This window comes from Eurypyga helias, unplaced genomic scaffold (genome assembly GCF_000690775.1).
Source record: "Eurypyga helias isolate BGI_N326 unplaced genomic scaffold, ASM69077v1 scaffold28538, whole genome shotgun sequence".
NCBI lineage: Eukaryota > Metazoa > Chordata > Aves > Eurypygiformes > Eurypygidae > Eurypyga > Eurypyga helias.
The window spans coordinates 1-13,862 of NW_010266718.1; the positions used below are offsets into that span (position 1 = coordinate 1).

The 13,862-nt window shown below is 53.3% G+C and overlaps 2 protein-coding genes across 2 annotated transcripts; both read left to right on the forward strand.

Moving 5' to 3' along the window:
- Positions 1-700: 700 nt before the first annotated feature.
- CHMP7 (charged multivesicular body protein 7) lies at positions 701-6,420 on the forward strand (the record flags this gene model as incomplete). The annotated part of the gene is made up of 9 exons (XM_010157199.1): positions 701-951; positions 1,668-1,853; positions 2,553-2,686; positions 3,042-3,090; positions 3,389-3,508; positions 3,758-3,856; positions 4,761-4,821; positions 5,401-5,562; positions 6,356-6,420. Coding segments are annotated over 9 exons (1,127 nt in total), but the record flags the coding sequence as incomplete, so codon positions are not given.
- Positions 6,421-12,266: 5,846 nt separating this feature from the next.
- LOC104513748 (D(1) dopamine receptor-like) lies at positions 12,267-13,628 on the forward strand. Its single transcript, XM_010157200.1, has one exon. The coding sequence runs from the start codon at positions 12,267-12,269 to the stop codon at positions 13,626-13,628; it is 1,362 nt and encodes a 453-aa protein (XP_010155502.1).
- The last annotated feature ends 234 nt before the right edge of the window (positions 13,629-13,862 follow it).

Below are 13,862 nucleotides of genomic sequence, written 5' to 3' on the forward strand. Positions count from 1 at the left end.
GGGGAACATGGGGTTGTGTTGCGCGGGGAGAGCTAGGGAGCCCTGTGCAAGGTAAAGCATGGACAGGGAGTCAGAGGAGCTCACCCCCAAGGGCGTGGGAGTGTTCCATGGGGAGTGCAGGGCATCCCAAGGGATACTGTGCTGGTAGAGCTTGTAACTGCTGGCGGAGGGATCATCCCAGTATCAAGGGTAGCTCATCCCAAGGGTAGAGCTTGTAACTGCTGGCGGAGGAAGGTTGCTTTGTGTTAAATTGGGTGAGTTCCCTGAAACGGTTGTTGTGATGACCCAGCTGCAAATGGTACGTGGGGAAGTGGTGTGTTGGTATTTGCGACCAGGCATTTTGTGTTGTGAAACTGATACCCAGAAAAAGTTCAAGAGCAGCAGGAGCTAGCTGAGGCTGTCTGTAACAAAAAAAAAAGGAACACCCATGGATCTGAGAAAACCTGATGTTTGCAAGTTAACGCAAACGAAGTGTCCTGAAATGTGCGACTGACCCTCCCTGTCCAATTCCTTGTTGGATGCCTCCGCTGCTTCGAGTCAGAAAATTGGGAGAAACCTGCAGAATTGGAAAAATGGTTGACAAAAGACCCTTGTGTCCAGCGGAGACCTCTGTGCCCCGACATAACCAGTAGTAACACCTCAAACTGTTAACTTGAAACTGGCATTAGAAAACACCCCTAGGACTGTGGATGTAGGGCAGGGTTTCCGTTAATAATTGCTGCCAGGGAAGGGTTTAGGACTGACTGTTTGGGTCTGCATACCTGTCTCTTCTCTAGACGTGGCAAGCTGCAGAGGGAGTCAGACTTCATGGCCAGTGTAGACAGCAGCTGGATCTCTTGGGGTGTGGGAGTCTTCATCCTGAAGCCCCTGAAGTGGACCCTCTCCAGTGTGCTGGGTGACAGTAAAATACCCGAGGAAGAGGAAGTTCTGATTTATGTGGAGCTGCTTCAGGTGAGTGTTGGTGAGAGCTTTCTCAGGGTTACGCATCTCCAGAAAGTCTATGAGTCGTTTTATGCGCTAGAAAGGAGAGATCGAGGTTGAGCAGATTTTCATTTGTGCCCCTTCGGCGCTGAAAAGCCTGCAGAGAGATGGCAGATCGAGTGCCATCCGTTGTAGGGGGAAACGGGTGACGTAGAAGTTGCTGTCAGCCCAGCGTATCACCGACCCGAGCTCAGGTGTGTGGTGTTAAAGGCTGCTTTCACTTCAGAACCTGTGCTTTCTGCTTCCCTCTTCGGCCGTGCTTGGAGCTGCCTATGGATCCTGTCAGGGGATGCACGTTGTTGCTCAGTCCGACGTGGCTGGTGGGGTGCTGATGGTTGGTCCCTCGCTGTCACTTGGTGACCGTTAAAGAAGCGCGGGGATGGCCAGTTTGCCACCTGGGGGGTTTTCCTGTAGCTCTTGCGCAGGGAAGGTGAACAGTGTAATCCTGATTCCCATGGAAAGCCAGTTGATCTTTCATTCCATTAACGGCGACGTTCTTAAAGCGGTGTAATTGCTTTTGAATGTTACGTACAACTTGTTCCAGAAGTCTCATCTGGCCCAAAACGTGATGAGCGTAACCTTTCACCTTCGGCGCGTGGGAGGAAGCAGGTGCAGAGGTGGCAGCTGCTGTGCGAGAAGGGAGACTGCCGTGTAAACTAACGGAGCGATCTCTTGCTGCCTTTCAGGAGAAGGCGGAGGAAGTTTATCGCCTGTATCAGAGCTCTGCGCTTTCTTCACACCCTGTTGTTGCCCTCTCGGAGCTGCGGTCTCTCTGCGCCGGTGTTTGTCCGGATGAAAGGACGTTCTACTTGTTGCTGCTCCAGCTGCAAAAGGAAAAGAGGGTCACGATCCTGGAACAGAATGGAGAGAAGGTACAGGGTAAAGGTGACTGCTTTTGGGTGGTATAATCCCTGTCTTGCGCTATGTCTGGATGGAAAGAGTACTTTATTGGCTAAATACGGGTGTTCTTTGAGTGGAGCAGTCAGTTGTGTGTACTCCAACGTCGTAACCTGGTTATAGATGAGATTAATGACCTGTTGGGCGAGACTGAGGATTTATTTTCCTCCGTCAAACACTTCTAATACTACCTAGGTCATCTAACCGCTAGAAAATCAGCAGATGCCATGGTTGTCTCCTTACAGGTTGACCGTTCCCAACTGAAAACTGTTCCACACCACTGGAATCAGTGTCTTGCTTTCTGTCAAAAATGTTTTCCTCTCTGTCAGTAACTACAGAGGTGCAGGCGCTCTCGTCTCTCTGGTGGCGTGTTTACCTGCAGTGTTCTGCACTGGACATTCAGTGCTGAAGTCCTGGGTGTGACAGGGCCACACGCAGCACCAGGACAATTTGAGGGTGTCTGTTCAAGCTTTCTGTTTCCACACCCATGTCGCTCGATCCTGTCTGGTTTAATACTAGATTACATGGTGAGGGGCATGTCCTCATTGCTCTATTACAAGGCTCAAACTGGGGTGTAAAAGCATCTTTTCCTGCCATCAGAGTGAAGGTATTTCTAGTGCAGGCCCAGATTTTGGACACAAGTGACTCGAGCGTGTGGTTCTCTTTTTCTTTAGATAGTGAAGTTTGCTCGAGGTCTTCATGCCAAAGTCTCCCCCATGAATGATGTGGACATTGGAGTGTATCAGTTGATGCAAAGCGAACAGCTGCTGTCACAGAAGGTGGAGTCCCTTTCCCAGGAAGCAGAAAGGTAATTTGAGGAAGGTTGGTGGGAAGAATTCTGTGTTCCTGTTAGAATAAACTTAGAACGAAGCCGCTTTCTGAAAGTGCAACTCATTCTTTCCTGTTCAGTAAACACAGCAGCCACAGTCATGTGGTGGGGCAGGTTTTCCAGTCTTTGTTCCCTGTCCCTGTGAAAACAACACGAAGCGAGTGGATGTCAGAAGGTTTGGAATGTGTTCAAGGGCCAGCGCCGTGAAGCGATGGTGGCTGTGTCAGAAAGGCATTGTCACTCGCCTCTGGATTAGAGCAGGGTGGTGAGGACGGCTGCTTTGCAAGCAGTAGTTATCTCACAGCGAGGAGTAAGCTGCCTTTCCTTGTTGCAGGTGTAAAGAGGATGCCCGGAGTGCTTGTAGAGCTGGGAAGAAGCAGTTGGTGAGTACAGTCCTCCTTGGGAAGAGCTGCAGGTGAAGTGTCGTGGAGCTTAGTCCATAACCACTGATAATGACCAGGGTTAGGCACTGTACGCTTGAACTTAGCTGTGTTGAAGTGGTGTTTCTAGGCCAGAGGTCTCCCGGAGGTGAAGCTGGTAATGTAGTTGTGGAGAAATGGAAATCTCTCACTCCTAAAACCAGCTGGTGCGTGCGTGCCTTGCTGCGCAGGGACCACTGGTCTTGCTGCGCTTCTGCCTGCTGCCTGGTTCGTGATCCAAGTCTGTGTCTGATGTCTCCAGGCGCTGAGATGTTTGAAATCGAAACGAAGGACGGAGAGGCGCATCGAAGAGCTTCATTCCAAGCTGGATGCAGTGCAGGGGATCTTGGATCGTATATACGCCTCCCAGACTGACCAGATGGTAGTGTGTTTATTGTCTTGGGCTGCTCCCTTTATCCCCGCTGTGTCGCTTCACCTGCTTGTCGGAGCTCGTTCTGGGGGTGAAGGTGGCTGGTGATGCTCTGTTCTCTGCTCCGAACAAGCCTGCTCGTGCCTTTATTTTCTTCCCGTGTGCTGCTGTTTCTCGGAGGGTCCTGTTTGGTCTTGAGAGAAGCTCATGCTGCCTGTTGTTTGTTCTTAACGCTGTGCATATTTCTCTCTTATTTTTAAGGTATTTAATGCCTATCAGGCTGGCGTGGGAGCTCTGAAACTCTCAATGAAGGATGTTACTGTGGAGAAGGCAGAGAACCTGGTGGATCAGATACAAGAGGTACTGAAACAGGAGCGCGTCTCGGTACCAAGTAGCCCATGGATGTAGGCGGCGAGCCTGCCCGGCTGGTAACGCTGAGGCTTCTGGGGCTGTTTGGTTTCTGTTCTCTACGTCACCAGGGCCAACTGACTTAATCCCGATCTTTTTCCATCGGCAAGCAGAAGTCTTCAAATAACCAGCTGTGTTTGGGTTTAGGCATTTGCATTTATTGCAGGGTAGTAATCGCAGTTTACATGACACTTGTGTGTTCCCTGTGTTCTTTTGGTTAGAGATACTGTGCAGGCACGCAGCTCTCCTAGGAAACGTGTGGTGAAATGTATCCAAAAGAAACACAGGTCTTTGGAAACGGGAATGCAACTGTGCGTGTAAGCCAAGGGTCTTAGCACTGCCTGACCCATGATCTCCAGCTCAGTGAGGGGAGGGAGCTGAGTCTATTCCGAATGAATTGAAGAGTAATCTGTCTGCATAAGCTGGTGTGGAAACCAGGGGAGGATTACTCTCTTAGCAACTTCAGCTCCGTGTACTTAAATGGTGGCTCCAACCACTGAGCTAAGGGGCTGCCTGGGAAACTTCATAGCTGAGATGCGTTCTTCTTCAGCTGCTTTTTGTCAGCTGAAACTGCAATGTAAGCTTCTTCCTTACATGAAAAAGCTAAAATTAGGGAGAACTTTTGTCTATGAAACTCTGTTTCAAATTTAATCCTCAAACATGCTGCTTGGGTCTGGTAGCACTTAAATAATACTGCATTTTGCTGCTGAAAACCCAGACGTGTTGGAAGTCTCTTGCACTTGCTACCTTTAAGTCAACCCTTGATTCTTTTGTTATTGCTGCTTTAGACACGGGAGGCTACAGTGGGACATAAGTTCACCCTGTGTTGTGTATCAAACCCTCTATTTTTCCTCAGCTTTGCGATACTCAAGACGAAGTAGCTCAGACTCTGGCTGGAGTGGGGATCAATGGTCTAGGTAGGTTTGTGGGTTTTCATCCTCTGCTGGCCCTAGGTGCTGCCATCCCTGCCCTGCGACCTTCCCCACATCTGCCTGGTCCTTCCTGGCAGGATAAACACCGAAATGCCAAGGATGTGGCTACTGCTGCCTTCAGAGAGAGTGTGAGGACTGATAAGTTTTCTCTGACAGTGGGATGCAGGGGAATTGGCATTGGAGCATCTCCAGATCCTTGCAGTCCCTAAGTGCTGGTGGATTTCAGTTCAGAGTCGCGTAGTCTTGATTTAAATCTATTTTTAGAGTGACTGCTGCTTTGGTTTTTTTAAGCGATGATCTTTTCCCTCTGGCCTGTGCATTGCTGCAGCTTGTGTGTCTCTGCTGAAATGTTTTCTTGCCCTTAGATGCCCCAGCACAAAGGCTTCCAAAGGAATAGCTTCTCCCTGAGATCAGGACTGGTTTTTTTTTTCACCTTTAGAAGCAGCGCAGGGTGTTATTTATTATGAGTAACAGTGGAGGGGAGTAATAACACCTCTGTTAAACCTGGGCTGTGAAGGTGGTGCTGAATTCTGCTTGGAACTGAGCGTTTTCTTTAACCAGCAGAGATGGACACCGAGGAGCTTGAGAAGGAGCTGGACAGTCTCCTCCAGGACTCGACAAAGGAGCCTGTGGATCTGCCTCCTGTTTCTCAGATGGCGCTGAATCCACCTATGTCTGATGCTGAGCTTGAAGCTGAATTGGAAAAGCTCTCCGTTGTCGATGGAGGTATGGATGTCGGCAAGTCGTGTCAGCTGTTGTTAGGATCTGTGACAGCCGTCAGTCAGAACTGAAGTCGGAGCCAGGGCCTTTCCCCTTCCCATCACACGGTTCGAACCAAGCTCTCCTGTACCCTGGGCAGGTGCTCAGTGGTGGGTTTTTTTGCTGCCAGGCTCATGCTTGAGAGAACTACCCTCTTTGCTAGAAATTCTGCCTGGGCTTTTAGCCGTGGGGTGCAGGGCAGGTTGGAGGCCCCGTGCTTGGACTGTTTTTTGTCGCCGTTTAACAAAGCCAGGCAGTGTGTTTTGTGTGTTCTGTTAACAGTGATAGAGTAGACGAGCATTTTCACGCCTGCTGCTGCTAAGCACGCAGCATCTTCTTTGTCCTAGGATGCTTACTGTGTCTGATGTGTTACAGCTACGATGTCTGCTTAAACCAGGACCAAACTGGTCTTTATTTAGTAGCAGCGAGTGACCAGAGCTTATGGGCTTGAACTGCATGCTGAGTTTTCCCTGGACCTGTCTTGGGCAGGGATACGTAGACTTCGGTTTTCCTTCCAGGAATCTGTTAATGAACAGCTACACAGGGCTTTCCATACAGTTTTCTTCCTTTTTGGGCAGCTGATTCTCCAGTTTCAGAGTGGAAGAACGCTCAGCATTCCTTATCAAACGTGAAGTGTGGGGTTCCAAGAGAAAGCAATTGAAGCACTGAGGCGCTCCAAAACCGTTTGTTACGGACGTGGTTGATTTAGTCCCTCTTCCTGATGAAAACTGATGCCTTTCTGTTGCAATTTTCTTTATAGATTTGGCACAAAAGACCCCCTCTGCTTCCTCTGAACCCAAAACAGCTCTGGGACTGAATCTCTAAAGACCCCGACAGCGTCCTGTTGCTGCAGTTTGAGAAATTGTCTTAAAGTTCTTTAACTAATGACTAGAACTTGTGGGGAGAGGGGTAGCGCTCCTCTGTTCTTCACGGATATCACTTTGCTCAGCGACAGGATCTCCTGCCGTGACAATCCACCTTGGAACTGGCCCCAGCCGGTGTTTGTCATCTCTGTGCCAACGTCTGCACTGGTCTGGATGTGACTTGTCCTCCCGAGTCACTCTGTGGCATCCCGTCTTCCCTCCTGGGAACGCAGGTCACTCTTCTGCCCGGTGAAGACCAACTCTGTGTCCATAACAGCGCTCGTTCGGTTGTTTTCTTTCCCTTTGCTGTGGCTGATGTCGAGAGTTGGAGTTGCAGCGGTATTGCAGTTGCTCAACACTTGGCTGTGTGTGTGGTTGTTGAAAACACTCGGCGCGTAAGTGCTGTCCCTGACGTGAGTTACCTGCAACAAGCTTAAGCACCCGTTGGTAGTTTATCCTCCCCCTGTCTGTATCCTGCACGGTCGTGGACGACTAGACGCTGTAACTGTTCGGTTGTAGATGCCGCTCCCGAGGGCAGCGGTGGCAAGCACAAGACACACGTAATTCCTCTTTCTGTAACGACACTAAGGCCTTAAAAGGGAGACCTGCAAAAGATTTGTGAGGGAAGGAGTTTCTTACGCTGCCTGTCGTGTGTGACAAAGGCTTTCGGCCCCTGTCATGCGCTTTTCTGCTTGCTCTGACGTGAAATGGGGGCTGTTCGCTACTTTTCTCTCTTCGCAGAACTTGTCGGGGAGCTGCGGCGTGATCTGCTCTGAGCGATTGGGGGTGGGAGGGGAAGGGATCCATCGTTTCCCAAGAGGACAGTTTCCTGTAACAGCCTTGACTTCGCCTTCAGCCCTCATGTTGCGGTCCAGCACGATGCTGGGTTACCAGAAAGCCCCAACCCTAACCCTAACGTGGTTCTTGACGCGAAAACAGGCCGAGCGCCGCGACTGAGGGTGCGTTTCGGCGCCTGGCTGTGCCCTCCAGAAGGGAAATCCTCATCTCTTGCAGGTCACTTTTTTATTGATGCGCACGGACGAGCGGGAAGCCCGATACCCGATGTGAATAAAGGAATTCTTCCCGGAGGGGGATGTGCTATTAGCTGGGCTTTCCGCACCCGGAGCCCGTGGCGGGGGGCGAGTCCTTGCGTGACGTGTAACCGCTCCGCACCTCTCCCTGACTTGGGATGTATTCCTGTCGCTCGAGCCATGCGGAGGGCGGCTGGGTAAACTGGGGCTGGAATTCCCGCGGCCTGTTAATATTCCCTGAGCCAGCTTTAGCCCCTGAGGAGTGGGGAAGTGACGGGTGTCCCGTGCCTTGGCTCTGGCTCCTCCATCGCCTCATTCAAGCGTGCGGGCTCCTGCCAGAGGAGTGGCCAGCTCGCAGGTTACCCAGGCTGCACACAGGATTATGTGAAAAGACTTGAAGCTCTGTATTCCTTTCCTTTGTAAGCGAACAGGAGAAAAACCATGGTGTTTTCTGCCTCGGTGTAATAAAGGGGAGGAACCAGAGTCCCTTGCGGTGCCTTTTCTTTGCTCTGTGCCATGGATCGCTGCCACGTTGGTGCTGTTCTGGATGCTCTGCCGAACGCAAACGGGCAGCTGCCCAGGCTGCTGGCTCTCAAACTGAGTGACCGCTGTACCAGCCTCGTTTCCCTGAGCCTTTGCTCTGTGTTTCAAAAAAGCCCAACGGTTTAACTTCAGAAAACTGTCTGGTTTTACCCGGTAGCCTGTGGGTTTTGGTTGTGGTGCCTTGGTTTTAGGAGTATTGCTTTGGAAAGGTTTGCTGCTGCTTTGCTTCTGCCTGTCTTCCCCTTCTTCCTCTTTTTCATCGCTGTGCATCACGAACTAGTGCGAGGCCAGAGGAGGCCACGGAGATGCTCCGAGGGCTGGAGCCCCTCTGCCATGGGGACAGGCTGGGAGAGTTGGGGGGTTCAGCCTGGAGAAGAGAAGGCTGCAGGGAGACCTTATAGCACCTTCTAGTGCCTGGGGGGCTACAAGGAAGCTGGGGGAGACTTTTTACATGGGCCTGTAGTGACAGGACAAGGGGGAATGGTTTTAAATGGAAAGAGGGAGATTGAGATTGGACATCAGCAAGAAATTCTGCACGGAGAGGGTGGTGAGGCACTGGGACAGGTTCCCAGAGAAGCTGTGGATGCCCCATCCCTGGAAGTGTCCAAGGCCAGGCTGGATGAGGCTTGGAACAACCTGGTCTGGTGGAAGGTGTCCCTGCCCATGGCAGGGGGGTTGGAACTAGATGGTCTTTAAGGTCCCTTCCAATCCAAACCAGTCTGTGATTCTATGATTTCAGGGCTCGCAGAGAGCAGCATCCTTGGCCTTGCCGCCCCCGTGGCGGACACGGCTGTGCCAGGCAGCCAGTTCTGACTGACCCCTCGGTTTTGTTCTGAGCCCTACGTAACCTCTGCTCTGGGACAGCTTTTGTCCAGCTCCTTGTTCCGATCGCATTTAGAAGAGCCTGGTCCTGTAATCTTCCTCTAAAGACACTGAGTCTAAATGGAGTAACGTGGTGTATAAACTACTCAAATTGCTCCTACTTCCCTCTGGTATGAAGCTGCCCGAAGCAAGCGTTGAATTTGCAGACAGCCAAGCCTGTTTCCTCTGCCCAGAGGTTTGATTGGAGCTGCCAGCCTGATCCCTGGAGAGCTATTGTAGGTTTTTTTTCCAGGGGCAGGCAGGGAGGAGGAAGTTTCTTGTTCCTGTGCTTATCTTACGCTGTCTGCGGAGCAACTCTGGGAACACTCAGGTCTGGCCTACACCCAGCATCACCGGATCTTCTTTTAAAGGATCCGATTACCCCGCGTTTCTCCCTTGCACCTTCTCTGGGAGTCAAGTGCAAAGCAATTCCTGTCGGAATAAACCCTCTTCCGTAATGCAACTGACTGAGGCAGCCATCCTGCAAGAGGCATTTAGGAGTTAAACCCGAGCAGCTGCTGCTTTATTTGAAGTGGCTTGTAATTTTCTTCCTTTGATGCAAAGTGGGGAATGTAATCAAGATGGCTGAATAGAGAATTTTAAGTATATTTTCGGGAGACAGCAGGGAAGGGAAACAGAGGCCAGCTTCGTGCTGGGTGTGGAAATTAAATATAAAAACCTAGGGCTGAATTGCCACCCAACTAGAGTCTTATCATATTTGAGTGCTGTTTAAAATAGTACTTAACTTGATTCTGGGGAAAAAAATAGCAGCTGCTGGTGCAAGGAGCTGTAGCGACCGTTTAGTAACACGGTGCACAGCGCTCTCGGTAGAGCTGATTGCATCCAGCAGGCAGCAGGAGTAAATCTGGGAATTAACAGGAGTAATTGCCTTGTTTTGTTTGGGTAACTGTTTTGTTTGCCCTGACAGCAGAGTTAATGGTTCTTGGGAGGCCCAAAAATAGGGGAAAGCACTGGATCCCTTCCCATCCCGTTTTTTTCCCCTCACCCAGCTCCTGGCAGCTTTTGTGTAAGGAGTGTGCAAGGGCAACATCCTTCTGTAGACGCTGTTGAGCTCCTGAGGAGGAGGAGGAAGGCTTCCTTGTGTCTCGAGGAATGATTTCCTGGAATGCCTCCTGGCTTAGCATGTGCGTCCTGAGCGTGCTGGGATCTCCCGGTCCAAGCCTTCGCCGTGGTTTAACGATGTCACCTGCCATCCTCTCCTGAAGAGCAAGGAAAGCATCCCGTGGTTTGCATCTTGCGACTCACATCTCAAATATTTGTGCCCTGTAGGGGGAATATAAGGAAAATACCCCCCGGATTAGCGCTCTGACAGGGTCCGGCAGAGTTTGGGAGTCTGGGCTTCGGATGGAATTCTGGTAAGGAGGCTGGCAGTGTTTGGGGAGTCTGGGCAGTTGGATGGGCTTCGTTCGGATGGAATTCTGGTAAGGAGGACAGGAGCTGGCCTGACACAAAGGGCTGCTGGTGCCATCTAGCTACCCGTCCCGGCATAGGCGCTTGGCAGGAGCAGCCTGCAGACGGTGGAACTAATGAGGCTTAATTAAACAAAGCCCTCAGCAGTAAACGGCGTGACACGCTGGCGACAAGGGAACTTTTTAACCTGTCACAAAGCAAGCACGCTGTTTGCTTGAGGAGTGAGGTGCTGGGTCTTGGAGAGCATCCTCGTGTTCCTGCTGGGAAGCGGTTCTTGGGCAGCTCCTGCTCTCTCCGGGCTGGCGCAGAGCCTGGGCCGCAGCGTCAGGCTAATTAAACCTCGGTGCGGTCGAGCTGACCCCGGTGCTGGCAGCCGTGTGGCAGGCGAAGGCCGGGTCGTGGCCGTACGCCGCGGCTCTTGGTGTAACGGGTGGATCCACACCGTGCGGTGGGTCGTTGGGTTTGATTTGGGAAGCGTTTGCTGCACTTTCCCACCGTGGCCGGGGGACCAGGCTTTGCCCAAAAGCAGGTCCCCGTGTCGGGAGCAGTTTCAGAGCTGGCTCTTTGGGAAACTCGCCTTCTGAGGGGGTTTTCTGGCATTTCTTTGATCAGAGGAGCCTTTTTTCTGAGACTGGCTTTAGTTACAACCCGGGATTTCTTGGTTCCCAGGCTAAGCTGAGCCTTAGCGGGCCAGACCCAGTTCCTAACACTGCACCGTTCCTCTCCCATCCATGCACAAGGCACGAGTTGCAGAGCCGTTGGCTTTGTCAGCCTGGAGCGAGAGCTTTAAGGGGTAGGAAGAGGAGTAGTTTTCGGGGGGATATCCCTGCTCATTCCCCCAGAGCTGCCCACGCTCCTGCAGCACCAGGACACTTGCGACAGCTGCGTTTCAGCCCCAGTTTACCGGGCTGCACCTCCGCTTTTGGCACAACAGGCGAGGCAGCAGGGCTGTTGGGTCCTGCCAGCCCTTGGGAGAGCGCAGGAGCGGGAGGGCAGGGCCGTTCCTTTCGGGGGAACGGCTGGTAGGGCAGCGAGGTGAGCACGTTGCTGAGGGGGCCGACGGTGGACAGGCACCTCGGGGTTTGGTTCGCTGTCGGTCAGTCGCTGAGGCGATGGCAGCCCTCGCAGCTGGGCAGCTCGGGAGTAACTGGTTTTGGGTCACACCTGAGCCACACCACTTGGTGCCCGCGCGGTGAATTGAGGTGTCTCTTATTCAGAGCTCAAGCACGCAAAATTTCCATCCCGATTTGCATCCAAGACCCTCGAATGCCACTTGAAACGGTTGTTATTTTACCCCTTGGATCCTCTCGCCTAATTCCCCAAGCAACTCACCCCGTCAGCTGCGGACCCCCAGTGCCACGCTCCCCTCGGCTGGCAGGGGACCTGGGGTGCGGGCAGAGGGGGGTCTCACCCGGGTGAGATCCAGAGGCGGTTGGGAGCGGAGGGAAGAGCAGACGGCAGAGCAGCCTGATCTGCGGGCGGAGAAGGTCTGTGCACGAACAGCCAGAGCTCCGATTCCCTCCTGCATCCGGCAGCAAGCCCCAGCCTGGCCAGCGCCGGGGGATTGACTGGGATTCTGTAGTGTCCATCGGATCGCCAGCGGATGAGGAGCTGCGGAGGGAGGAAGGCTTGCAGCAAAGCCCTCCCAGCTCGCTCGAGTGGCGGAGGTGAGTGCCGGCTCCCTTCGAGCAGCAGGCTGCAAAGACAGACAGGTGGGGCGGGAGATGAGGGAAAAACCCAAACGCCATGCTGCCAGCAGGAGATTCGGAATGGAGTGAGAGCTCCAAGCCCTTTTCCTTGTGCCGGGTCGGCTGGCTGGTGGGGAGAGCTGGGAGGATCGCAGCTGGTGCTTCCGAGATGCCAGCAGAGCCATAAAAAGGGGTTTTTGGATGCTGATGGGGGCTTGAACAGCTGTGAAACCTCCCAAGGGACTGGAATAACCATGGCTGGTTTTCACTCCGCCGCTGAAGGAGCTGGGCAGGATGCGATCAACGACACCAGCAGCAGGAAGAGCTGGGCAGAGGAAGGCAACTCCGCGTTGTCCTTCCGTGTGGTGACCGCCGCCGTACTCCTCCTCCTCATCCTCTCCACGCTCCTGGGCAACACCCTGGTGTGCGTGGCTGTGGTCAGGTTCAGGCACCTGCGCTCCAAGGTCACCAACTTCTTCGTTATCTCCTTGGCAGTGTCCGACCTCTTCGTGGCTGTGCTGGTGATGCCTTGGAAGGCTGTCACCGAGGTGGTGGGTTTCTGGCCCTTTGGGGCTTTCTGTGACGTTTGGGTGGCTTTTGACATCATGTGCTCCACAGCCTCTATCCTCAATTTGTGCATCATCAGCCTGGACCGCTACTGGGCCATTTCCAGCCCCTTCCGCTACGAGAGGAAGATGACGCGGCGCGCGGCTTTCATCATGATCGCGGTGGTGTGGCTGCTGTCCCTCTTGATTTCCTTCATCCCTGTGCAGCTCAAGTGGCACAAGGATGGCGAGCTCCTCAGCCAACAGGAGCCAGGTTTTCACGTCAGCGGGGCGGAGGAGAACTGCGATTCCAGCCTCAACAGGACTTACGCCATCTCCTCTTCTCTCATTAGCTTCTACATCCCTGTTGCCATCATGATTGTGACGTACACCCGCATCTTCCGCATCGCCCAGCGGCAGATCCGTAGGATCTCCTCCTTGGAGAGGGCGGTGGAACGTGCCCAAAACCGCCACAGCGGTGACTGCCCTCAGGAGGTCACCCTGAAGAACTCCCTCAAGAAGGAGACCAAGGTCCTCAAGACCCTCTCCATCATCATGGGCGTCTTTGTCTTCTGCTGGCTGCCCTTCTTCCTGCTCAACTGCGTGGTGCCCTTCTGTAACCTTCACCCGCGCCAGCCGGGGGAGCTACCTTGCGTCAGCGAGACTGTCTTCAACATCTTCGTCTGGTTCGGGTGGGCCAATTCTTCCCTCAATCCCATCATCTATGCCTTCAACGCAGACTTCCGGAGAGCCTTCGCGACCATCTTGGGCTGTGCCTGCCTTTGCCCCAGCGACGCCGTGGAGACCGTGAACTTCAGCAACGAACTGGTCTCCTACCACCGGGACACCACCTGTCAGAAGGAAGTGGTGACCCTCAGCTACCCGCAGCTTCTCCCCCACGCTGCTCCGCCGATGGAAAACAGCGAGGTGTCCCTTGACGGGGCCTCTCGGGTCTCCGAGCGCTCCCGCAGGCCCTGCCCTGCGGATGCCTCGCCCGCAGCGGCACACGGGGCGTGGGGAACGGCTGTCTCGCTGGAGAAGATTACACCTCTCGCCAGCAGCGTGGATTGAGACGGGGTTGGACCAGGGCGGTGGGGTGGTCTCGGAGGGGTGGAAGCAGGGCCGCCGCCGCGGTTGCCTGTTTCTGAGGAGTTTGAGGATAACATGGATACTGCACTCTCTGGCTGGACAGGAGTTTGCATTGACAAGTGTGGAATAGCCGGAGTGACTTCTCCAGGTGGCTCCAGGGGGACAGATACGTGGTTTGGTAACTCAAGGCTCCTGCGCAGGCGGGCAGGGGAGATG

Coding starts and splice junctions, on each gene's coding strand:
- LOC104513748 (XM_010157200.1), top strand. CDS start 12,267: ATGGCTGGTTTTCACTCCGCCGCTGAAGGAGCTGGGCAGGATGCGATC.